General features: G+C 41.0%; 1 protein-coding gene, 7 non-coding genes and 1 pseudogene across 8 annotated transcripts in view; all 9 read right to left on the reverse strand.

Annotated features, from left to right (window-relative positions):
• LOC102551177 (uncharacterized) overlaps positions 1 to 26,580 on the reverse strand; it is a 48,517-nt gene that overhangs the window by 8,394 nt on the left and 13,543 nt on the right. The window contains exons 2-7 of the mRNA XM_063280702.1: positions 5,904 to 5,917; positions 4,379 to 4,498; positions 3,963 to 4,006; positions 2,579 to 2,659; positions 2,126 to 2,169; positions 289 to 332 (exon numbers count right to left, since the gene is read on the reverse strand). Of these exons, the coding sequence (XP_063136772.1) occupies positions 289 to 332; positions 2,126 to 2,169; positions 2,579 to 2,659; positions 3,963 to 4,006; positions 4,379 to 4,498; positions 5,904 to 5,917 (347 nt within the window). The remainder of the gene's footprint in view (positions 1 to 288; positions 333 to 2,125; positions 2,170 to 2,578; positions 2,660 to 3,962; positions 4,007 to 4,378; positions 4,499 to 5,903; positions 5,918 to 26,580) is intronic.
• On the reverse strand, positions 572 to 649 carry LOC120100271 (small nucleolar RNA SNORD115). Its single transcript, XR_005500048.1, has one exon. It is a non-coding gene; the product is annotated as a small nucleolar RNA SNORD115 (small nucleolar RNA).
• LOC120100279 (small nucleolar RNA SNORD115) lies at positions 2,407 to 2,484 on the reverse strand. The gene has a single exon (XR_005500054.1). It is a non-coding gene; the product is annotated as a small nucleolar RNA SNORD115 (small nucleolar RNA).
• Positions 4,246 to 4,322, reverse strand: LOC120100272 (small nucleolar RNA SNORD115). The gene has a single exon (XR_005500049.1). It is a non-coding gene; the product is annotated as a small nucleolar RNA SNORD115 (small nucleolar RNA).
• LOC120100265 (small nucleolar RNA SNORD115) lies at positions 6,186 to 6,263 on the reverse strand. The gene has a single exon (XR_005500042.1). It is a non-coding gene; the product is annotated as a small nucleolar RNA SNORD115 (small nucleolar RNA).
• Positions 9,046 to 9,125, reverse strand: LOC120100286 (small nucleolar RNA SNORD115). Its single transcript, XR_005500061.1, has one exon. It is a non-coding gene; the product is annotated as a small nucleolar RNA SNORD115 (small nucleolar RNA).
• On the reverse strand, positions 10,966 to 11,042 carry LOC120100287 (small nucleolar RNA SNORD115). Its single transcript, XR_005500062.1, has one exon. It is a non-coding gene; the product is annotated as a small nucleolar RNA SNORD115 (small nucleolar RNA).
• LOC120100273 (small nucleolar RNA SNORD115) lies at positions 12,804 to 12,888 on the reverse strand (annotated as a pseudogene).
• Positions 19,281 to 19,357, reverse strand: LOC120100291 (small nucleolar RNA SNORD115). Its single transcript, XR_005500066.1, has one exon. It is a non-coding gene; the product is annotated as a small nucleolar RNA SNORD115 (small nucleolar RNA).

Below are 26,580 nucleotides of genomic sequence, written 5' to 3' on the forward strand. Positions count from 1 at the left end.
GGTCTATTCATATTCCAGATCCCCCCTTTTGTGTAGATAGTATCATCTAGGATCTCTTCCCAGAAATTCAATTATTTGGCTTTATAAACTACATGAAGAAAGGAATTTCTCTACATTTCTAATTTTGCAGTTCAAATGGACAGAACATACTGAGAAGTGAAATTCATTTCTGACTTGTATTGCATTATTTTTCAATAAGAATCCTTTGATGGGCTGAAATTATTGGTCAAAATACTGAGGAAGATCTTATAAGGAGTTCAATACATTATTAGTGATCATTTGACTCACCTGGGAATAGTGCTCCACTGGACTGCAGGGGTGATGCCAGATGACTGTATGACATCAGAACAGAGAGGGTAATGATGACGGGGTTGGTGTTGCAGACTTGCACACAAGCAGATTATGAGACTTGGTGCTAGTTGGCTGACAGTGTTTGCCAGCACACATGCACTAAGATTGTCCAGGTTCCCACAGAGGGGAAAGAGCACAAGGTCATCAGAGCAGCTCAGATGAGTCCTGCAAGTGGTCCTCAAAGAGACTAAGTAGTGCTTGTAACCCTGGTTACCTGGATGGGCCTCAGCGTAATCCTATTGCGCATGATTTTTATGTCATCATCCTGTTCTTGACTTTCTGTTGTCATCATTAACCCTGACACAGGCAGGACACAACTGTCACTAATTTAATTTCACCAGTACCATGGCTTCCCTGGGCTGCCAACACTGCCTCAGAATTTGAATCCCCACTTGCAAGTGCAGAGGATACAAGGGCACAGCACTCTTATGTGGAAAATGGGGAGACCTAACTTAAAATGAAGACTGTCCTCTCTAAAAAGGAAAGGGCAGGATGTTAGGGCAATTGTATCCCTTCAGTTCATACAATCATATTAATTTTAAGGAGGCTGTTTAAGAAGTCTAATGTATGAGGCCACTTAGCAGAATCACTCTTGCAACATCCACTTCCATGCTGACATTCCCAACACATGGAAAGTTACTTCCCTAAGCGATCAATAGGTCAATAGGTACCCAAAACCAAATCATTGATGAAGGGGATGACACATGCTCTTGATCATATACACCGATCAAATCTTTCAATTTCTAAACATTGTCAGAAACCAAGGCAAAGGTGAATTTACCTGAGTAATAATGGAAGGACAATACACGAACAGTTACGTATACTTTAATCAAATTTTCATGAGACTTGTGCATTTCAGATTTTATGTGCTAGGCTATGTTCATTCCTCCCCAGTTCAATACTGCATGGTAACAATCAGTTCCCACAGCTGCTAAGTGAATGCTGAAGAGAATCAGTTGCCCAGAAGAAAGCAACAAGTATTTCTGCCATGAAACCCTGAGTGTTAGCACTCAGTGATTGCCATGTGACAAAACTGAGAATGTGACCAAAATTCCTGTGACTAGATCAGTTGGAGTTTGCAAGTATTCCTGTGACATCACGTTCTTCTGTCACAACCCCTCCAGAAACCATCTTCTTGATAGCATTTGTTTTCTGATGAATACTGAAATAAACTTTAGTAAGATCAAGGATGAAGAAGTGTGAGGAAACATGGAAGGTAATTGGTGGCCAAAGCCACACCTGCAACTTCCAGCTGCGGTACTGGCTAGATTCCCTGTGGCCTGAGAGTTTCGAGAAATATTTGGCCTGACTCTCTTTGGGGGAATAGTAATTTGGGTGTCTTATGATGCCAGAAATTTATCGCCAAGTTCTACATCTCTAAACTAAAGTCTTACGCCTGGGTCCCCTTGTCATTGGAAATCGTTCTCCAATGACCAGCATGGATTTGTGATCCTGTGTGTGAACTGAAATTTCTCGAAATTCAAAAGATATATTCATATTCCAGATTCTTCCTTTTGTGTAGATAGTATCATCTAGTTTCTCTTCTAAGGAATTCAATTTTATGGCTGTATGAACTACAGGTAGAAAGGAATTTCTCTACATTTTTAATTGTGCAGTTCAAAAGGACAGAACATACTGAGAATTGCAATTCATTTCTGAATTGTATTGCATTATTTTTAATTAAGAAACCTTTGATGGCCTGAAATTAATGGTCAAAATACTGAGGAAGATCTTATAAGAAGTTCAATCCATTATTCGTGATGATTTCACTCACCTGGGAATAGTGATCCACTGGACTGCAGGGGAGATGCCAGATGACTGCAAGACATCAGAGCAGAGAGGGTAATGATGACAGGGTTGGTGTTGCAGACTTGCACACAAGCAGATTATGAGACTAGGTGCTAGTTGGCAGGCAGTGTTTGCCAGCACAGTTGCACTAAGATTGTCCAGGTTCCCACAGAGGGAAAAGAGCACAAGGGAATCAGAGCAGCTCAGATGAGTCCCGCAAGTGGTCCTCAATGAGAAAGGTCTGCTTGTAACCCTCGCTCCCTGGTTGGACCTCAGCGTCATCTTATTGAGCATGATTTTTATGTCATCAACCTATTCTTGACTTTCTGTTGTCATCATTGACCCAGACACAGGCAGGACACAACTGTCAATAATGTAATTTCACCAGCACCATGGCTTCCCTGGGCTGCCAACACTGCCTCAGAATTTGAATGCTCACTTGCAGTGAAGAGGATACAAGGGCACAGTGTTCTTGTGTGGAATAAGGGGAGACCTAGCTTGAATTTGAAGAAGGTCCTCCCTAAAAAGGAAAGAGCAAGATGTGAGAGCAATTGTATCCCTTCAGTTCATACAATCATGTTAATTTTAAGTAGACAGTATAAGAAGTCTAATGTATGATGCCACTGAGCAGAATCCCTCTTGCCACTCCCACTTCCATGCTGTCATTCCTAACACCCTGGAAAGTTACTTCCCTAAGAGATCATTAAGGTCAATAGGTACTCAAAACCAAACCATTGAGGAATTAGATCACACATGTTCTTGATCAGTTCCACCAATCAAGTCTTTCAATTGCTAAACATTGTCAGAAACCAATATAAAGGTGAAGTCCCCTGAGTAATATTGGGAGGACAATTCACGAACCGTTACATATACTTTAAACAAATTTTCAAGAGACTGTGCGTCTCAAATTTTATGTTCTAGGCTATGTTCATTCCTCCCCATGTCCCTACTTCATGGTAGCAATCAGTTTCCACAGCTGGCAAGTGAATGCTGAAGATAATCAGTTGCCCAAAAGAAAGCGACTACTATTAAGGCCATGAAACCCTGAGTGGTAGCACTCAGTGATTGCCAGGTGATATAAACTGATAATTTGACCAAAATTACTGCGACTAGATCAGTTGGTGTTTGCAAGTATCCCAGTGACATCACGTTCCTCTCTCCCACCCGTTCCAGAAGCCATCGCCTGGATAGCATTTGTTTTCTCATGAATACTGAAGTAAACTTTAGCAAGATCAAGGATGAAGTACTGTGAGGACACAGGGAAGGGAATTGGTAGCCAAAACCACTCCTTCAACTGCAAGCTCCCTTTCTTGCTAGGTTTCCTGTGGCCAGAGAGTTTCGTGAAAAAGTTTGCCAAGTTCTCTTTGGGGGAACAATTCTTGGTGTCTCTTTTGATGCAGCAAATATATCGCCAATTTTTACATCTCTAAACTAAAGTCTTACTCTTGTGTTCCCCTGTCATTGGAAATCGATCTCTGTGGAACAGCTTGGTTTTGTGAGCCTGTGTGTGGACTGAAATTTTTCCATATTCAAAAGGTATATTCATATTCCAGATCCCTTCTTTTGTGTAGATAGTATCATCTAGGATCTCATCCAAGAAATTCAATTTTATGGGTGTATGAACTACAGGTAGAAAGGAATTTGTTTAACTTTTTAATTGTGCAGTTCAAAGGGACAGAACATACAAAGAATTACAATTCATTTCTGACTTGTATTGCATTATTTTTAATTAAGAAACCTTTGAGGGGCTGAAATTAATGGTCAAAATACTGAAGAATATCTTATAAGAAGTTCAATCCATTATTCGTGAACATTTTACTCACTTGGGAATAGGGATCCACTGGACTGCAGGGGTGATGCCAGATGACTGCAAGACATCAGAGAAGAGTGGGTAATGATGACAGGGTTGGTGTTGCAGACTTGCACACAAGCAGATTAGGACACTAGGTGCTAGTTGGCAGGTAGTGTTTGCCAGCACAGTTGCACTAAGATTGTCCAGGTTCCCACAGAGGGGAAAGAGCACAAGGGCATCAGAGCAGCTCAGATGAGTCCTGCAAGTGGTCTTCAAAGAGACTAAGTAGTGCTTGTAACCCTGGCTCCCTGGTTGGGCCTCAGCGTAATCCTATTGAGCATGTATTTTATGTCATCCTCCTGTTCTTGACTTTTGTTGTCATCATTGACCCAGACACAGGCAGGACACAACTGTCACTAATTTAATTTCACCAGCACCATGGCTTACCTGGGCTGCCAACACTGCCTCAGAATTTGAATCCTCACTTGCAAGTGCAGAGGATACAAGGGCACAGTGCTCTTGTGTGGAATAAGGCGAGACCTTGCATGATTTTCAAGACTGTCCTCTCTAAAAAGGAAAGAGCAAGATGTGAGGGCAATTGTATCCCTTCAGATCATACAATCATGTTAATTTTAAGGAGACTGTATAAGAAGTCTTATGTATGGCTGGGGATTTAGCTCAGTGGTAGAGCGCTTACCTAGGAAGCGCAAGGCCCTGGGTTCGGTCCCCAGCTCCGAAAAAAAAAAAAAAAAAGAAGTCTTATGTATGATGCCACTGAGGTGAATCACTTCTGCAGTCCCACTTCCATGCTGACATTCCCAACACCCTGGAAAGGTACTTCCCTAAGAGATCATTAGGTCAATAGGTACCCAAAACCAAATCATTGATGAAGTGGATCACACATGCTCTTGTTCAGTTACACCTATCAAATATTTTAATTGCTAAACCTTGTGAGAATCCAACACAAAGGTGAAGTTCCCTGAGTCATACGTGGAAGACAATACATGAACAATTACATATACCTTAACCAAGTTTCAAGAGACTTGTGCATTTCAAATTTTATGTGCTAGGCTGTGTTCATTCCTCCCAATTTCCATACTGCATGGTAACAATCAGTTCCCACAGCTAGTAAGTGAATGCAGAAGAGAATCAGTTGCCCAGAAGAAAGCCGCAAGTATTTCGGCCATGAATCCCTGAGTGTTAGCACTCAGTGATTGCCATGTGACAAAACTGAGAATGTGACCAAAATTATTGTGACTATATCAGGTGGTTTTTGCGAGTATCCCATTGACATCACGTTCCTCTGTCCCAACCGCTCCAGAAGCCATCTCCTGCATACCATTTTTTTCTGATGAATACTGAAGTAAACTTTAGTAAGAACAAGGATGAATCAGTGTAAGGACACTTGGAATGAATATTGGTAGCCTAAGCCACTCCTTCAACTTCAAGCTCCCGTACTGGCTAGGTTCCCTGTGGCCTGAGAGTTTCATGAAAAAGATTGCCAAGCTCTCTTTGGGGGAATAATCCTTGGGGTGTCTTTTGATGCAGTAAATTTATCGCCAATGTCTACATCTCTATACTAAAGTCTTAAAGCTGGGTTCCCCTTGTCATTGGAAATCGATCTCTGTGGACCAGCTTGGATTTGTGAGCCTGTGTGCGGACTGAAATTTCTCCAATTTCAAAAGGTATATTCATATTCCAGATCCCTCCTTTTATGTACATAGTACCATCTAGGATTTCTTCCAAGAAATTCAATTTTATGGCTGTATGAACAACAGGTAAAATGGAATTTCTCTACATTTTTAATTGTGCAGTTCAAAGGGACAGAACATACTGAGAATTGCAATTCATTTCTGCCTTGTATTGCATTATTTTTAATTAAGAATCCTTTGATGGCCTGAAATTAATGGTCAAAATACTGAGGAAGATCTTATAAGAAGTTCAATCCATTATTCGTGATCATTTCGCTCACCTGGGAATAGTGCTCTACTGGACTGCAGGGGTGATGCCAGATGACTGCAAGACATGAGAGAAGAGAGGGTAATGTTGAAGGGGATGGTGTTGTAGACTTGCACACAAGCAGATTATGAGACTAGGTGTTAGTTGGCAGGCAGTGTTTGCCTAGACACTTGCACTAAGATTGTCTAGGTTCCCACAGAAGGGAAAGAACACAGGGCATCAGAGCAGCTCAGATGAGTCCCGTAAGAGGTCCTCAAAGAGACAAAGGACTGCTTGAAATCCTGGCTCCTAGGTTGGGCCTCAGGGTAATCCTATTGAGCATGATTTTTATGTCATCATCCTGTTCTTGACTTTTTGTTGTCATCATTGACCCAGACACAGGCAGGACACAACTGTCATTAATTTAATTTCACCACACCATGGCTTACCTGGACTGCCAACACTGCCTCAGAATTTGAATCCTCACTTGCAAGTGAGAGGATACCTGGGCATAAGGCTCTTGTGTGGAATAAGGGGAGACCTAGCTTGAATTTGAAGACTGTCCTCTCTAAAAAGGAAAGAGCAAGATGTGAGGGCAATTGTATCACTTCAGTTCATACAATCATGTTAATGTTAGGGAGACATTATATGAAGTCTAATGTATGATGCCACTGAGCAGAATCCCTCTTGCAGCTCCCACTTCCATGCTGACATTCTCAACACCCTGGAAATTTACTTCCCTAAGAGATCATTAAGGTCAATAGGTACCCAAAACCAAATCATTGATGAAGGGGATGACACATGCTCTTTGTCATATACACCGATCAAATCTTTCAATTGCTAAACATTGTCAGAAACCAAGGCAAAGGTGAATTTACCTGAGTAATATTGGAAGGACAATACACGAACAGTTACGTATACTTTAATCAAATTTTCATGAGACTTGTGCATTTCAGATTTTATGTGCTAGGCTATGTTCATTCCTCCCCATTTCCATACTGCATGGTAACAATCAGTTCCCACAGCTGGTAAGGGAATGCTGAAGAGAATCAGTTGCCCAGAAGAAAGCCACAAGTATTTCTGCCATGAAACCCTGAGTGTTAGCACTCAGTGATTGCCATGTGACAAAACTGAGAATGTGACCAAAATTCCTGTGACTAGATCAGTTGGTGTTTGCAAGTATCCCAGTGACATCACGTTCCTCTGTCCCAACTGCTCCAGAAACCATCTCCTTGATAGCATTTGTTTTCTGATGAATACTGAAGTAAACTTTAGTAAGGTGAAGGATGAAGCAGTGTGATGACACATAGAAGGGAATTGGTAGCCAAAGCCACACCTTCAACTTCAAGCTCCCGTACTGGCTAGGTTCCCTGTAGCCTGAGAGTTTCATGAAAAATTTCACCAAGCTCTCTTTGGGGGAATAATTCTTGGGGTGTCATTTGATGAAGGAAATTTCTCGCCAGTTTCTACATCTCTAAATTAAAGTCTTACACCTGGGTTCCCCTTGTCATTGGGATTGATCTCTGTGGACCAGCTTGTTTGGTGAGGTGTGTGAGGACTGAAATTTCTCCAAATTCAAAAGGTATATTCATATTCCAGATCCCTCTTTTGTGTAGATAGTATGATCTAGGATCTCTTCCACGAAATTCAATTTTATGGCAGTATGAACTACAGGTAGAAAGGAATTTCTCTATATTTTTAATGTGCAGTTCAAAGGGACAGAACATACTGAGAATTGCAATTCATTTCTGACTTGTATTGCATTATTTTTATTTAAGAAACCTTTCCATATCTTGTTAGTAAGTTTAATGAAAATAAAAAAGTCCAATGCATTGCACTGGACTCACTTCTTCTTGAGGCAAGTACCCAGATCACGTCTGTCCTTTGCCAAAACATTGCCAGGGACCAAGACTCAGGTTGAGTTTCCTGAATAATATGGAGAGGACAATAAATGAGCCACTACATAGAGATTTTAGAGACTGTTTGAAGAGAACAGAATGTTTCTCATCCAATTAGTAAGGGAGTGATCATTCCCCTCCAAAGTCCAACCTGCAGGTTAAAACTCAGTGCCCAATGGTAGTATGTGAATGCTGCAGAGAGCCAGTGACACAGAAGAGAGTGAACAATATTCAGCCTTGAATCCATATGCTTTAGGCTTTAAAGGATTGCAATGTCAGTAAACTGAGAATGTGACTAAATTTCCTGAAACTAGATCAAGCATATTGCCATGCTTCACAATGGCATCAGGTTTCTTCAGATCAGTCCTGCTCTTGAAATCTCCTGATAGGTAAGATATATTTCCTGATGAATTCTGCAGAGAAAATTATTAAGAAAAAGATGAAACAATGTAAAGGAAATTGAGAGGGAAATCGGACCCAAGGCAACACTGGAAACATCTACTTCTCCACTTGACCAGTTTCCTCGTGCAGTTAGCGTTTTTTGAAAATTTGAACAATGGTTTGCTTTTTGGAAATACATCATGTGGAGGCTATCCCTGTTGGAGATTTGTAGTCTACTTCTCACACACTAATCCAGGCCCTGCAACTTCTGTCTCCAGTGTCTTGGAAAACTGCAAACTCTGCACAGGCTTCCAAGTCTGTGCTGTGTTCTTGCAAATCCTCACAATGTAAGTAAGAAAGATGGAGACCCCTAGTTCTGGAAGGTGTTATCCTTGTTGATCTATGCCAAGTAGGTCAAACCTATGTTTGTAGGAGTGTTATTGGGAGTTTGTAAATTTCACCTGCTACCTAAATCTGCAGTACTAAAGGGCAGAACTTGTGGAGAAGTGTCCCTTAGTTGCTGCATTCTGTTATTTTGTTTTTAATTTTAAACCTTTAGATTGGCTGAGATTCAGAGTCCAAAAAGTGGAGGCAAAATCATTAGTAGGGGAAACCATTTGACATGATCTTTTCACACATAAGTTCTGTGATTGTCTGTGCTGCAACAGGGGATGCACAATGAATGCAATACATCAGAAGTGATAGGGTCAGGAGCAATGGGTGGGCCTCACAGACTAGTAACTAGTTTGCCAGTGGTGTTTGCCAATAAATATGCACTAAGCATATGCAGGTTCCCTCTCAGGGGAAATAGCACAAAAGCATAAGAGGACTTCCAATGTAACACACAAGTGGTCCTCAAAGAGAAAAAGGAATTCTTGTAACCCTGTATCCCTGGATGGGCTTCAGTTAAATCCTATTGAGCATGATTTTTTATACCATCATCTCTCTTTGTGAGCTTTTGATGCCACAATTGACCCTGACCCAGACCCAGGCAGAATACAGCTACCCATAATTTAGTATCACCTAACACCATGGGTTAGATGGGCTGCCAATACTGCCTCAGAGTTATGAATAATCACTTGTAAGTGCAGAGGGCTACTGAGTTGAAAGCTCTTCTGGGGATGCAAGGGGACCCTTGCTTGAATATTTGAAGAATGTCTTCTCTTAATGAGGAAAGAGCAAGAGGTGAAGGCACTTGTATGCCCTTTTTTTCACAAAATAATTTTTGTGAGAAAGACTGTATAAAAGCTCTACAGGTGTGATGCCACTGTGCAGAATCCCTCTTACAGCTGCCTGTTCTATGCTATCATACCCATCTTCCAGATGATTATATCCCTATCCGCTTAGTAAGTTCAATGAAAATACAAACAGCTTATGCATTGCAAAACAGACTCACTTCTCCCTATTGAAGTAATTACCCAGATCACATAAGTTGAGTTCCCTGAGTAATACAAAGAGGACACTAAATCAACAACTACATAGAGATTTAAAGATTGTTTGAAGGGAACCATGTTTTTCTCACTCAAACTCCAAGGGACTGATCATTCCAGTCCGAAGTCCAACCTTCACGTTAAAACTCCAAGTCCAGGGTTGGGGATTTAGCTCAGTGGTTCAGCGCTTGCCTAGGAAGTGCAAGACCCTGGGTTTGGTTCCCAGCTCCGAAAAAAAAGAACCAAAAAAAAAAAAAAAAACAAACTCCAAGTCTAATACTGGTATGTGAATGCTAGAGAGAGTTAGAAGTACAGAAGAGAGTGACTGATATTTGGCCTTGGATCCATATGTGTTAGGCTTTAAAGGATTGCAATTTCACTAAATTGAGAAGGTGACCAAAGTTCCTGAAACTATTTCAGGCCCTGTTGTCATGCCTCACAGAAACATCAGGTTCCTTCAGATTACACCTGCTCCTAAAATCACCTCCTGTATAGAATTTGTTTCCTGAAGAATTCTTCAGTGAATTTTAATAAGATAAGGATGAGACACTGTTAAGGATTTGGGGATGAAGTAGACACCTGAAACTTCAACTTCTCCACAAGCCAGGTTCTCTGTGGAGTGAGAGTTTTTTGAAATTTGCTCAAAGCTTTGCTTTTGGGGAATACATTATGTGGAGGCTGACCCTGTTGGAGATTTATAGAATACATCTCCCTCACTAATCCATGCTCTGGCCCATGCTCCTTTAGTGGCATAGGAAATAGAAAACTCTGCACAAGCTTGGAAACCTGTGTTGCACCCCTGTAACTCCTCACAATGTAAGTAAAAAAAATAGAGATCCCAAATATGGGAAGGTACTATCCTCTTTGATCTATGCCAAAGTAGCTCAAACATATGAGTGTAGGAGTCTTTGGGAATTAGGAAATTTCTTATGCTTTGTAAGTCTCCAGTTCTATAGGGCAGATCATGCTCAGAATTGGCCTTTAGTTGTTAGGTTCTGTTTTTGTTTCTTTTTTAATACAAAGATTTTGAATGGCTGAGATTTAGAAGCCAAAAATGGAGACATGGTTCATTAGTAGGGGAAGACATTAGACATGATCTGTTCAATTACCTGAGGTCTTTGATTCTTTGATCTGCAAAGAGGCATGCCAGATGACTGCGAGATAACAGAAGACACAGAATCAATGGGTGTGCCTCACAGACTTGCACACAATTAGAATGTTAGACTACATTCTAGCTACCAGGCACTGTTTGCTAACAAAATTGCACTGAGAATGATCAGGTTCCCTCTAGGGGGAAACAACACAAGTGCATCTGAGGAGCTCATAAGCATCCTGCAAGTGGTCCTCAAAGAGAAAAGTGACTGCTTGTAACTCCATATCTCGGTTGGGATTTGGCATAATCCAATTGAGCATGATTTTTATGCCATCATCTCTCTTCATAATTTTAGTTTTCATCATTGATGCACACCCATGCAAAGCACATCTACCTATTATTTGATATCACCTAACACCATGGGTTATCTGAGTTATTAATACTGCCTTAGAGTTATGAATGGTTGCTTGTAAGTATGGAAGGCTTCAGGTTTCAAAGCTCATCCAGGGATTAAAGGGACCTCTAGCTTAAATCTTTGCAGAATGCCTTCTCTAAATGAGGAAAGAGAAAAATAAATCAAGGCACATGTTTGCTCTTCTTTTCATAAAATAATTTTAGGATGAGAGAGACTGTATATTAACTCTACAGGAATAAAGACCCTGAAAAAAATCTCTCTTGCAGCTGCCTCTTTCATGCTACTGTGGCCAGGCTCCAGAAGGTTTCTTCTCTATTGTAATAGTATTGTCAATGAAAATACAAAAGACTAAACCATTGCCACACAGGTTCAATTCTTCCTCTTGAAACAATTACCCATATCCCCTCTGTCTTTGTCTAAATATTGTCAGTGACCAACAATCACATTAAATTCCCTAAGTAATAGAGAGAGGACAATAAGTGAGCAACTTCATAAAGATTTTAGAGACTGTATGAATGGAACTGTGTGTTTCCTAATCATTCTGCAAGGGAGAGATCATTCCTCTTCAAAGTCCAACATGCATGTTAATAATCAGTGTCCAATGCTATGTGAATGCTCCAGAGAGTCAGTGGCATAGTATAGAGTAACCAATATTTGGCCATGGATCCATTTGTATTAAGCTTTAAAGGATTGCCATGTCACTAAACTGAGAAGGTGACCAAAGTTCTTGAAACTAGGTCAGGCAATGTTGGCATGCCTTACAGTGGCATCAGGTTCCCTTACCAGGCCTGCTCCTGAAACAACCTTCTGCTTTTGATTTTTTCCTGCTGAATTCTTCGGTGAAATTTAGTAAGAGCAGGTTGAAACACTGTGATGGAAATTAGAAAGGAAATGTGACCCAAGGCAACACCTGAAGCTTCAACTTTTCCATATGTCCAGTTTCTCTGTGGAGTGAACATTTTTCAAAATTTACTAAAATGTTTGCTTTTCTGGCATAAATTATGTGGAAGTCATCCCTGTTGGAGATTTATAGATTACTTCACCCTCGCTAATTCAGGATCTGTCATTTGGGTCTCCAATATCATGGGAAATCAAAATCTCTTCATAGGCTTGGAAGTCTGTGTTGAGTTACTGCAACTCCTCACAATGTAAGCAACATTAATGGAGACATGAGTACGGGAAGGTGTTATCCTCTTGGGTCTGTGGCACGTAGCTCAAACTTATGTGCATATGAGTTATTGGGATTAGGATATACCAGATGATTTTTAAATCTGCAGTTCTGAAGGGCAGAACACATTGAGAATTGTCCCTTAGTTTCTGAGAACTGTTTTTTTTGTTTGTTTTTAATTAAATAAAAAACATGAGATGGGAGAGATTCAGTACCCAAAAAGTGGAGACAAAAGTCACTAGTAGTGGAAGCCATTAGACATGATCTTTTTACTTACCTAAGATTGGTGATTCTCTGGGCTGCAATGAGGCATGCCAGATGATTGCAAGACATCAGAAAAGACAGGATCATGAGCAATGGGTAGGTGATGCAGAATTGCCCAGAAGTGGAATGTGAGACTAGGTACTAGTGAGCAGGCAATGTTTGCCAACAGAAGTGCACCAAGAGTGTTTAGGTTTCCTCTAGGGGGAAACAGAACATGCACTTCAGATGAGTCCTAAAAATGGTCGTCAAAAAGAAAAGACTGCTTGTAACACTGTATCCCTGTTTGGGCCTCAGCGTAATACTATTGAGCATGATTTTTATGTCATCATCTCCCTTTACGACCTTTTGATGCTATCATCGACATAGACCCAGACCCATGCAGAATACAGCTAACCATAACTTAGTATCATCTAATACCAGAGTTTACATGGGCTGCCAGCACTGCCTCAGAGTTATGAATCATCACTTGTAAGTCCAGAGGTCTGCAGGGGTAAAACCTCTTGTAGGGACGTAAGGGAACCCTTGCTTGAATTTTTGAAGAATTCCTTTTTTACAGGAGGAAAGAAGAAGATGTGAAGACACTTGTTTTCCCTCCTTTCACAAAATAATTTAATGGGAAGGAGACTGCATAAGAGCTCTAAGGTATGATCCCACTTACCAGAATCCCTCTTGCAGCTCCCCATTCTGTTACCATGCTCAAGCCCCTCGGTGGTTAAATCCCTATCCTGTTAGTAAGGTCAATGAAAGTACAAAATTGCAGTGCATTGAAACACAATGTCACTTTTCCATTTGAAGCAGTTACCCAGATCCCATCTTTCCTTTGCTTAAACATTGTTAGGGACCAAGACTCAGGTTGAGTTCCCGGAGTAATATGGTTAGAGCAATAAATGAGCAACGACATAGAGATTTTGTAGACTGTTCAAAGGGAGCAATACATTTCTCATTTAATCTACAAGGGAGTGATTATTCTTCTCCATAGCCCAATTTTCATTATAAAACCTGGTGCTCAATGCTGGTAAATGAATACTGCAGAGGTTCAGTGTCACAGAAGAGAGTGACCAAAATTCAGCTATGGATCCACTTGTGTTAGCATTTAATGGATTGCCATATCACTAAATTGAGAAGGGGACCAAAGTTTTTGAGACTAGTTCAAGCAATGTTTCATGCCTTACAGTGGCATCAGGTTCCTTCAGACCAGGCATGCTCCTGAATTCACATGTTAGGTAGGATTTGTTTCTTGATGAATTCTGCAGTTAACTTTAGTAAGAGAATGATTAAACACTATGCACGAAATTGGACAGGAAGTGGGACCCAAGGCACCACCTGAAACTTCAGCTTCTCCACATTCCCAGTTTCCTTGTGGAGTGATATTTTTTGAAAATTTTCTTAAAGGTTTGCCTTTTGGGAATGCATCATGTGGAAGCCGGAACTCTTGGAGATTTATTGACCTCTTCTCCCTCACTAACCCAGGTTCTATCACTTGGTTAACCAGTGTCATGGGAAATTGAAAAGTTTGCTCATGTTTGGAAGCCTGTATTGAGTTCCTGCAACTCCTCACAATGTAACAAAAAAAACCAAAGCAACAAAGATGGAGACCCCAATTACAGGAAGGTGTTATCAATAAATTTAGACGTGCAGAGAAATGTCTCCTTAAAGTGGAGGCAGAGTTCCTTTTTTAGGGAATTCCTTAAGCAGGATATTTCTTAAGGGTTTCAAAACCCAGAAGGATTCTTGGTATATCATTAGTAAGTTCAGTGAAAATAAAATGGACCAATTAATTCCAACAAAAAACTCACTGCTACCTCTTGAATGAATGGCCAGATCATGTCTGTTCTTGGTCTAAACACTGTGTAGAGACCAACATTCAGGTGATCTCCCCAAGTGAGATGAACATGTACAATAACAGGGCCCTAAGTATTGATGTTAGAGTCTGTTAAAATGGACACTGTGTTCCTCACTCTGATTTGGAGAATGCATGTTCAAATTATATGGTTATTAATGGAGACATTTTCACTGCAGTATATCAAAGTCTTCATTGGATTCATGGAAACCCTTCTTGATTATTTAAAAAAAGTCTTCTTTAATGAACAAATTTGTAAGTTTTAAACACACTCTTTTGTCCTTCTTTTCATAAAAATTTAAAGTCAGTGGATCTGTATCCTTGTCACTACACTTTACAAGGATAATGACATTGATCAGTGCCCGTATTGTAGCAGTTTGTTATATTGTATTAGGCCCAGGACAAAAATTGTTCTTTCCTATCATATTTTTCAGGCAGGTCAGGTGACAAATTGACCCATGGTTAGACTCATTGTTGTCTCTTTACCCAATAACTAATTCACATCTTATTAACCTACCTGTTATGCAAAGGGGCCAATTTTCTGGTTTGTTTCCAGAGTGAAATGGATTGGGCAGGACAAGAGCAACTAGATATACATTTTGGAGCTGGTTGGAATTGAAGTATGTGCTCCTCAGATAAATTGGAATAGATATATCATTTCTATAACAGGCCTAACTTCAAAGTTAAATCTCAGTGGTGGATGTAGATAATTAACAATGTGCTGCCAATGAGGCAGTTCCATTGAAATGAAATAGTTTCTCATGTAGCTATATTGAGAATGTGACCTTTGTTCCTGTGTCTAGTACATGCAATATTATTTATCCTGGAGCATTAGGATCCATATGTTCATGTCTGCCCTGGTATTACCTCCTATGTGGGTATTGGTGTTCTCATGGAGTGTGGATGGATCATTCAATAAAAGGCGGAAGATAATTGTTAAGGAAATTAAGAAAGAAGGAGGGACAGAGAATAACACCTAAATTTCTACTTATCTTTATATCTAATTTTCCAGAGAAGTAATCTTTTTAGAAAACCTGTGGTCAAATATTTGCCTATAAGGGCCACTTCATGTGGAGCTTGGCCATTTTGAAAATTTTTAGCCTTCTTTTTTCTCCCATTGTGGGTGCCATCAGAAGCAGTTCCTTCAAATCATATAAGATAGAATGTGTTGAGTTTCTTTGAACACACTTGTCAAAGTAACAAAGTAACAAAGATGGGAACTCTAGGAATAATAATGTTTTATTTACTTCTGTCCACAAATTAGCTCATGGCTATGTATTTTGGGACATATACAGAATGAGGAAAATACAATTTTCCTCCATTAATCTTTGGATCAACAGGTCTCAGAATCAACCGTGAGGAAAATTGATGAATTTCTAAAATCAGTAATTATAGACAGCATGAGATTCTGATTCCAAAAGGTAGAGGTGCATATCCTTTTGAAGTGCTGTTTTAGCCTAGATTTTTCTATGTACTGAATATTTGTGTTACTCTGGAATGTAAGAGGACATGACACATAACACTAAGATACCAGAGTAGAAAGTGTAATGAGCAATAGGTACCCTGAAGCCACTCTCACAACAGTAAATGTCATGCAAGGTGCTTCGTGAACCAGAATTTTATAAGTTCCCATTAGTTGGAAACAGGAAAATTGCATTTTAGAACTTTAGAAATGTACTACAAGATTATTCAAAGACAAATAGGACCCTTTCATCCATGTCTTCCTGATTTTACCTCGGTATAATTTTACTGAGCATAATTTTTTACTGGATAATTTTTGTTTACGTTTCAAATTTAATTTCCTTTCCTGGTTTCCTGTGCATAAGCCCTCTATTCCCTAAACCTTCTCTTCTTTTATAAGGGACAGAAAGCCCACATATACATGGAAGTTGAACAACAATTTACTCAATGATAAATTTGTCAAGGTAGAAATAAATAAAGAAATAAAAGGCTTATTAGAATTTAATAAAAATAAAGGCACATCATACCCAAACTTCCAAGACATAATGAAAGCAGTGCTAAGAGGAAAACTCATAGCTCTGAGTGCCTGCAAAAAGAAATAAGAGACAGCATATATCAACAACTTCACAGCACACCTAAAAGCTCTAGAACAAAAATAAGCACATACACCCAAGAGGATTAGTAGGCAGGAAGTAATCAAAATCAGGGCTGGAGTCAACTAAGTAGAATCAAAAAGACTTTACAAAGAAACAACAAAGCAAGGAGCTGGTTCTTTAAGGAAATCAACAAGATAGATAAGCCCTTAGTCAAACTAGCCAGAGGGCACACAGAGAGTATCCAAATTAACAAAATCAGAAATGAAAAGGGAGGTATAACAACAGAATCTGAGGAAATTAAAAAAAACTCATAAGATCCTACTACAAAAGCTTATATTCAACAAAACTGGAAAATCTGGAGGAAATGGACAATTTTCATAGACAGATACCATGTACCAAAGTTCAATAAGGAATAGATAAACAACCCCATAAGTCCTAAAGACATAGAAGCAGTTGTTAAAAGTCTCCCAACTAAAGAGAGTCCAGGACCAGATGGGTTCAGTGCAGACTTTTTTCAGACTATCATAACTGAGCTCATACCAACACTACTACTCTGCACAATAGAAATAGACAGACCACTACTAAATTCCTTCTATGAAGCCACAATTATTCTTATACTGAAACCACACAAAGACCCAACAAAGAAAGAGAATTTCAGACCAAGTTCCCTTATTAATATCGACACCAAAAATACTCAATAAAATTCTTGCAAACCGAATCCAAGAACACATCCACACGATCATCCATCATGATCAAGTAAGCTTCAACCCAGCAATTCAGGGATATTTTAATATATGGAAATCTATCAACATAGTCTACTATGTAAACAAGCTCAAAGAAACAAACCACATGATCATTTCATTTGATGCAGAGAAAGCATATAACAAAATTCAAAACTCCTTCATGATAAAAGTCCTGGAAAGATCAGGAATTCAAGGGCCATACCTAAATATAGTAAAGCAATATACAGCAAACGAGTAGCTAATATTAAACTAAATGGTGAGAAGCTTGAAGCAATCCCACTAAAATCAGGGACTAGACAAGGCTGCCCACTCTCTCCCTAATTATGCAATATAGCACTCAAAGTCCTAGCCAGAACAATAAGACAAGAAAGGGAGGTCAAAGTATTACCAATTGGAAAGGAAGAAGTCAAAATATCTCTATTTGCAGAGGATATGATAGTATACTTAAGTGACTCCAAAAGTTTCACCAAAGAAATACTAAGCCTGATAAACAACTTTAGCAAAGTTGCTGGATATAAAATTAACTCATACCAATTAGTAGCTTTTCTCTACTCCAAGTATAAACAGGTTGACAAAGAAATTAAAGAAATGACACCCTTCATAATAGTCCCAAATAATATAAGACACCCTGAGCATGATTTTTATGTCATCAATTTGTTCATCACATTGGGTGGTCATTAACCAAGGCCTAAACTGAACACTGATACCCATTCCCCTGCTTTTATATCACCTAACCTCATCACTTTCCAGGGTTACCAAAACTGTCTCAAAATTAAGAATTTATACAGTTGGCAGAGAGAGCTACATGGTACTAACATCTTCCATGAATAAAAGGGACATCTTCTTGATTATTTGACTAAGGTCTTTAGGGAAGAAAATGATATGAAGGCACATTTGCCATGACATTCATAAAAATTCAGTGAAATTTTATAGGAGGTCTACAGGGATTATGCCACTGAAAAGAATACTTCATGCAGTTACATCTTCTGTTGTACTGGGACCAGTACAAGTAAATTTTCCTGGCTACTGTGTTAATCAGATGAACATAAGCACAAGGGACTAATAGACACACATTAAGCCTCATTGATTTCTCTTGAAGCAATAACTGGATCTAATCTGTTATTAACCTTTTCATTATGAAGGGTCCCACTTTCAGGTTGTTCCCATAGTGAGATACACCTTGCAAATGAAGAGCAATTAGACACATATTGTATAGTCCATTAGTATGGGCCTAAGTGCTATTCAGATGAACTGGAACAGAGAGATCATTTATTTCTAAGTTGAACCTGCATTTTGAAGCTCATTGTTGCGAACAGACTCTTGAATCTTGTGGAGCATAATGTGTAGTGTAGAATATGAACAATGTTCTTTCATATTGGCTGCCACCTTGAGATGAACTTGTTTCCCATGTCACATCTTTGAGACTGTGATCAATATTCCAGAGTCTAGTACAGAACACCTTGTTGTGCCTGTGGCATTAGGATACATAAGATTATGCCTCCCATGGTAAGACTTCTTATGTGGGCACTTGATTCTTGATGGATTGTGGTCTTATAACTTAATAAGAGTGGGATAAAATTTTTGAAGAAAAATTGGGAAGGAAGAAGAGACATAGAACAACAGAGATGGAGAGTTCAAGGACAATAATGTGCTATCCCTCTCTGTGCATGAATATTAGCTCATTGTTGTGTATACAAGAAATATCAGGAACAAGAAAATATTGATTTCTCTATGTGAACCCATGGATGTGTAAAGTAGAAAATAACCTGATTCTGAATTTAAAAGAAGTCACATGTCCCTTAAATAAAAAAGCAGTCAGAGATCATCTTACCAGTTCTCTGATAGATGTGAGGTTCTGGTTCCAAGAGGGCATGCCTCATGTCTGCAAGACAGCAAGAAATATTGGTCATGAAAAATGGGTCAATCTCACAGACATGCACACCAGTAGACACTCACACAAGGTCCTTTTTATGGTGCACAGAGTGTTTGCCAACAAAGCTGCAATAGTAATGTACAGCATGCTCAATGTGAAACAGTATGAGGGCATATTAAAACTTCACCAAAGCCTCTATTGAGTTCCTCAAAGAGAAAATTGATTCCTTTTATCCCTGTGCCCCTAGCTGGGCTACACTGTAATGCTTTTGACCATGATTGTTATGACATTACTAATCTTTATGTCATTGGTGTCATCATTAACCCAGGGATAGACAGCACTGCTTCCCATAATTTTGGGTCCCCTAACACTATTGCTTCCCAGGGCTGCCAACACCACCACAGAATTAGAAATGGACACATTTAATACAGAGCAGAATCCAGGGAAGTAACAAGAAACAAGAGATTTAAGGGAATCCTTAATTGACTCTTTAAAAGAAATTATTTTCTAATGGGAAAAATAACTTGCTCTTAAGGCACTAGTTCGTTCTTCCTTCTATAAAAATTTAAGGCTATTGAAATTTCATAAGAGCACCTAAAAGGGCATGCATGGTGTATATTCCATAAGTGAATATTAACCAAAAATTTTATAATACCCATGATACATCCCACATACACTCATAATTTAAATAAGAATGAAAGCCAAGTGAGGATGCTTAATTCCCACTTAGAATGGTGGACAAAATAATCATGGGAGGTAGAGGTGGTGAGACCTAGCTCAGACTGCAGAGGATGAGAGGAAAAAGGGGGAAGGATCAGGTATGTGTGGAGACAGCTGAGAGGGTCAGAGGGCCAGGAGAATGAATGGAAATATGCCCCTGCCAGAGTTGGGAATGGAGAGAATTTCTAGAAGGATACAGATTCCTGGGATGGGGGGGCGGCTCACAAGACTCAGTGTAGGTGACCTTATCCAAAATTCCTAACAGTGGGGATATGGAACTTGAAGAGACCATATCCATTAATCAGTAAGTACTCCTAGTGGAAGGTTGGGAAGACCAACATATCTACAAAACTTTTGACCCAAATTTTCCTGTCTAAAAGAAATGCCCCGATGAAAAGGGAGCAGATACTGAAAGAATGGCTGACCAGGGAACAGCGCATATTGGGATGCATTCCATGGGTGGGCACCAAACTTAAACTAACCATGCTATGTTGTGCTTGCATACAGGAGCCTATCATGGCTGCTCTCTGAGAAGTTCTACCAGCAGCTTCTGAGGCAGATGCAAATACTCTCAGCCAAGCATACAATGGAGGTCACAGACCTCTATGAAGAGTTAAGGGCATGGTTGAAGGAACTGAAGCAGATAGCAACCTTGTAGGAATACCAAGAGTGTCAACTCATCTGGATTTCTAGAAGGTCCCAGAGACTAAGCGACCAACCAAAGAGCATACATGGGCTACTCCAAGACCCCCATTTTATATGCTGCCCTGTCCGGTCTAAGTGGGATAGGATGCACATAATCAGGTAGCGATTTGATGCACTAGGAAAGGGGAATGCTGGGGAAGTGAAAGGGCATAGTTGTGTTGTGGACAGAGTACCCTCTCAGAAACAAAGGACAAAGTGGATCATGTGAAGAACTCTGGAATGGGCAATCAAGAAAGAAGACACATTTGGAATCTAAATAAAATAATTTAATATAAAGAAGAGCTTATTCTAGTAGATATTAATGAGGTAGTATTGAGGTGTTAAAATGATATTTTTCCAGCAATTATCTAGTTGATGTTTTATAGTTTTCTAAATGATAAATGATTGTATATAAATCTTATCTCTCACAATTTTTCTTAAGATCAATATTTAATATTCTAACACTATTTTGCTTTTGTGTTCAATGTCTTTATTGGGACACATTTGTTATCTCACTTACATAATGAAAAAAATATTTTTTCCTAAGGAAATACTTTGAGAAACCTGTAAAAAAAGGTATATATTTTTTACAAAGCAGTGAAATTATAAATATGTAGTATTCTAAAAATCTAAGAAATTGACAAGATAAAATACTATACATGCTTGTGTGTGCTTTAGAGGCCTGAAATCTGTGCTGGTCTATACCACCATATTCATCACTTGGATATCAGACCTAGTAATTACAAAATAGTACATTCAGACTGAGATATTATAAAAAATATCAAGGCAGGACTCTTTGAATCACTAAAGTTTCAATCTCTGTGTGAAAAAGCTGAAGAGAAAGTCTTACATTTGAACTTCATTTTATGGCTATTAGCCTTTAAGCTTCACCGAACTGGATATAATCAACAATTAACACATGTATTGATAACTACCAATTTCGATACATTTTCACTAGTTCACTTTGCATCAGATGTTTGAGTTTTATTATTTGAGGTATTGAATAATAGGTAAGAAAATGGTGAATTTGACATCCAAGAAATGAACCAAGAGAAAATGCTTAACAGATGGAGAATATAAACATAAGACTTTTGGGCTGTTGATCTCACAGATGCTGAGTTTATTAAATAATCAATCCTAGCACATAGAAAACAGGTAAACAGAAGCAGTGTCACCACTTATCTGTCTTCCTTGAAGTACAAGAAGCCATTCTTGATTTTAAGCTAAATAAACCATTATAAGGAAAAATGTTCAAAAAAACCTAGTTTCCTTTTTTCTATGCTTTAAATACAATCTAAACACATATAGTTTTACTGAAAAACATTAAGGGAGGGAAATTTACTTCCTGGTTCTGAACAGTTTTTCAAAGATAGTTTCATTCCTATTTTATTCCTCTTTTCAGACCATCAAAATGCAATGAACAATGCTAGAAGAATCACCTCGGACTTCTCTCATAAAGGATAGTAAAAGTATTGAAGGATAGAATGCATATCAGGCTTTTTAAACTTTTCACATGTCTTCTGCACCTATCAGAGGATTCAGAAAAAGTCTCTGCTCCCAGACCCGGTGAGAGAGAGACCGAATCACCTGGTCAGGTGGGCACTCCGGAGGCTGCAGAGCGGAAGAGACCACCAACACTGCTCACCCCTGCCCACATCCCTGGCCCAAGAGGAAACTGTATAAGGCCTCTGGGCTCCCGTGGGGGAGGGCCCAGGAGCGGCAGGACCCCTGCGCCTGAGACACCGCCGGAACCTGAAAGAAACAGACCGGATAAACAGTTCTCTGCACCCAAATCCCGTGGGAGGGAGAGCTAAACCTTCAGAGAGGCAGACAAGCCTGGGAAACCAGAAGAGACTGCTCCCTGCACACACATCTCGGACGCCAGAGGAAAAAGCCAAAGACCATCTGGAACCCTGGTGCACTGAAGCTCCCGGAAGGGGCGGCACAGGTCTTCCTGGTTGCTGCCGCTGCAGAGAGCCCCTGGGCAGCACCCCACGAGCGAACCTGAGCCTCGGGACCACAGGTAAGACCAAAATTTCTGCTGCACGAAAGCTGCCTGGTGAGCTTGGGACACATGGAAGCAGAATTTCTCTAGGACCCGGCACGTTCTGTGTTTACCGGAAGTCCCACACCCGCGGATCCCGGCCCGCAGCAGCTCTCTGCTCCCAGACCCGGTGAGAGAGAGACCCAACCGCCTGGTCAGGTGGGCACTCCTGAGGCTGCAGAGCGGAAGAGACCACCAACTCTGCTCACCCCTGCCCACATCCCTGGCCCAAGAGGAAACTGTATAAGGACTCTGGGCTCCCGTGGAGGAGGGCCCAGGAGCGGCAGGACCCCTGCGCCTGAGACACCGCCGGAACCTGAAAGAAACAGACCGGATAAACAGTTCTCTGCACCCAAATCCCGTGGGAGGGAGAGCTAAACCTTCAGAGAGGCAGACAAGCCTGGGAAACCAGAAGAGACTGCTCCCTGCACACACATCTCGGACGCCAGAGGAAAAAGCCAAAGACCATCTGGAACCCTGGTGCACTGAAGCTCCCGGAAGGGGCGGCACAGGTCTTCCTGGTTGCTGCCGCTGCAGAGAGCCCCTGGGCAGCACCCCACGAGCGAACCTGAGCCTCGGGACCACAGGTAAGACCAAAATTTCTGCTGCACGAAAGCTGCCTGGTGAGCTTGGGACACATGGAAGCAGAATTTCTCTAGGACCCGGCACGTTCTGTGTTTACCGGAAGTCCCACACCCGCGGATCCCGGCCCGCAGCAGCTCTCTGCTCCCAGACCCGGTGAGAGAGAGACCCAACCGCCTGGTCAGGTGGGCACTCCTGAGGCTGCAGAGCGGAAGAGACCACCAACTCTGCTCACCCCTGCCCACATCCCTGGCCCAAGAGGAAACTGTATAAGGACTCTGGGCTCCCGTGGGGGAGGGCCCAGGAGCGGCAGGACCCCTGCGCCTGAGACACCGCCGGAACCTGAAAGAAACAGACCGGATAAACAGTTCTCTGCACCCAAATCCCGTGGGAGGGAGAGCTAAACCTTCAGAGAGGCAGACAAGCCTGGGAAACCAGAAGAGACTGCTCCCTGCACACACATCTCGGACGCCAGAGGAAAAAGCCAAAGACCATCTGGAACCCTGGTGCACTGAAGCTCCCGGAAGGGGCGGCACAGGTCTTCCTGGTTGCTGCCGCTGCAGAGAGCCCCTGGGCAGCACCCCACGAGTGAACCTGAGCCTCGGGACCACAGGTAAGACCAAAATTTCTGCTGCACGAAAGCTGCCTGGTGAGCTTGGGACACATGGAAGCAGAATTTCTCTAGGACCCGGCACGTTCTGTGTTTACCGGAAGTCCCACACCCGCGGATCCCGGCCCGCAGCAGCTCTCTGCTCCCAGACCCGGTGAGAGAGAGACCCAATCACCTGGTCAGGTGGGCACTCCGGAGGCTGCAGAGCGGAAGAGACCACCAACACTGCTCACCCCTGCCCACATCCCTGGCCCAAGAGGAAACTGTATAAGGCCTCTGGGCTCCCGTGGGGGAGGGCCCAGGAGCGGCAGGACCCCTGCGCCTGAGACACCGCCGGAACCTGAAAGAAACAGACCGGATAAACAGTTCTCTGCACCCAAATCCCGTGGGAGGGAGAGCTAAACCTTCAGAGAGGCAGACAAGCCTGGGAAACCAGAAGAGACTGCTCCCTGCACACACATCTCGGACGCCAGAGGAAAAAGCCAAAGACCATCTGGAACCCTGGTGCACTGAAGCTCCCGGAAGGGGCGGCACAGGTCTTCCTGGTTGCTGCCGCTGCAGAGAGCCCCTGGACAGCACCCCACGAGCAAACCTGAGCCTCGGGACCACAGGTAAGACCAAATTTTCTGCTGCAAGAAAGCTGCCTGGTGAACTCAAGACACAGGCCCACAGAAACAGCTGAAGACCTGTAGAGAGGAAAAACTACACGCCCGAAAGCAGAACACTCTGTCCCCATAACTGACTGAAAGAGAGGAAAACAGGTCTACAGCACTCCTGACACACAGGCTTATAGGACAGTCTAGCCACTGTCAGAAATAGCAGAACAAAGTAACACTAGAGATAATCTGATGGCGAGAGGCAAGCGCAGGAACCCAAGCAACAGAAACCAAGACTACATGCCATCATCGGAGCCCAATTCTCCCACCAAAACAAACATGGAATATCCAAACACACCAGAAAAGCAAGATCTAGTTTCAAAATCATATTTGATCATGATGCTGGAGGACTTCAGGAAAGACCTGAACACACTTAGGGAAGCACAGGAAAACATTAATAAACAAGTAAAAGCCTACAGAGAGGAATCGCAAAAATCCCTGAGAGAATTCCAGGAAAACACAATCAAACAGTTGAAGGAATTAAAAATGGAAATAGAAGCAATCAAGAAAGAACACATGGAAACAACCCTGGATATAGAAAACCAAAAGAAGAGACAAGGAGCTGTAGATACAAGCTTCACCAACAGAATACAAGAGATGGAAGAGAGAATCTCAGGAGCAGAAGATTCCATAGAAATCATTGACTCAACTGTCAAAGATAATGTAAAGCGGAAAAAGCTACTGGTCCAAAACATACAGGAAATCCAGGACTCAATGAGAAGATCAAACCTAAGGATAATAGGTATAGAAGAGAGTGAAGACTCCCAGCTCAAAGGACCAGTAAATATCTTCAACAAAATCATAGAAGAAAACTTCCCTAACCTAAAAAAAGAGATACCCATAGACATACAGGAAGCCTACAGAACTCCAAATAGATTGGACCAGAAAAGAAACACTTCCCGTCACATAATTGTCAAAACACCAAACGCACAAAATAAAGAAAGAATATTAAAAGCAGTAAGGGAAAAAGGTCAAGTAACATATAAAGGGACACCTATCAGAATCACACCAGACTTCTCGCCAGAAACTATGAAGGCCAGAAGATCCTGGACTGATGTTATACAGACCCTAAGAGAACACAAATGCCAGCCCAGATTACTGTATCCAGCAAAACTCTCAATTAACATTGATGGAGAAACCAAGATATTCCATGACAAAACCAAATTTACACAATATCTTTCTACAAATCCAGCACTACAAAGGATAATAAATGGTAAAGCCCAACATAAGGAGGCAAGCTATACCCTAGAAGAAGCAAGAAACTAATCGTCTTGGCAACAAAACAAAGAGAATGAAAGCACACAAACATAACCTCACATCAAATATGAATATAACGGGAAGCAATAATCACTATTCCTTAATATCTCTCAATATCAATGGCCTCAACTCCCCAATAAAAAGACATAGATTAACAAACTGGATACGCAACGAGGACCCTGCATTCTGCTGCCTACAGGAAACACACCTCAGAGACAAAGACAGACACTACCTCAGAGTGAAAGGCTGGAAAACAACTTTCCAAGCAAATGGTCAGAAGAAGCAAGCTGGAGTAGCCATTCTAATATCAAATAAAATCAATTTCCAACTAAAAGTCATCAAAAAAGATAAGGAAGGACACTTCATATTCATCAAAGGAAAAATCAACCAAGATGAACTCTCAATCCTAAATATCTATGCCCCAAATACAAGGGCACCTACATATGTAAAAGAAACCTTACTAAAGCTCAAAACACACATTGCACCTCACACAATAATAGTGGGAGATTTCAACACCCCACTCTCATCAATGGACAGATCAGGGAAACAGAAATTAAACAGTGATGTAGACAGACTAAGAGAAGTCATGAGCCAAATGGACTTAACGGATATTTATAGAACATTCTATCCTAAAGCAAAAGGATATACCTTCTTCTCAGCTCCTCATGGTACTTTCTCCAAAATTGACCATATAATTGGTCAAAAAACGGGCCTCAACAGGTACAGAAAGATAGAAATAATCCCATGCGTGCTATCGGACCACCACGGCCTAAAACTGGTCTTCAATAACAATAAGGGAAGAATGCCCACATATATGTGGAAATTGAACAATGCTCTACTCAATGATAACCTGGTCAAGGAAGAAATAAAGAAAGAAATTAAAAACTTTTTAGAATTTAATGAAAATGAAGATACAACATACTCAAACTTATGGGACACAATGAAAGCTGTGCTAAGAGGAAAACTCATAGCGCTGAGTGCCTGCAGAAAGAAACA

This window comes from Rattus norvegicus, chromosome 1, assembly GCF_036323735.1.
Source record: "Rattus norvegicus strain BN/NHsdMcwi chromosome 1, GRCr8, whole genome shotgun sequence".
NCBI lineage: Eukaryota > Metazoa > Chordata > Mammalia > Rodentia > Muridae > Rattus > Rattus norvegicus.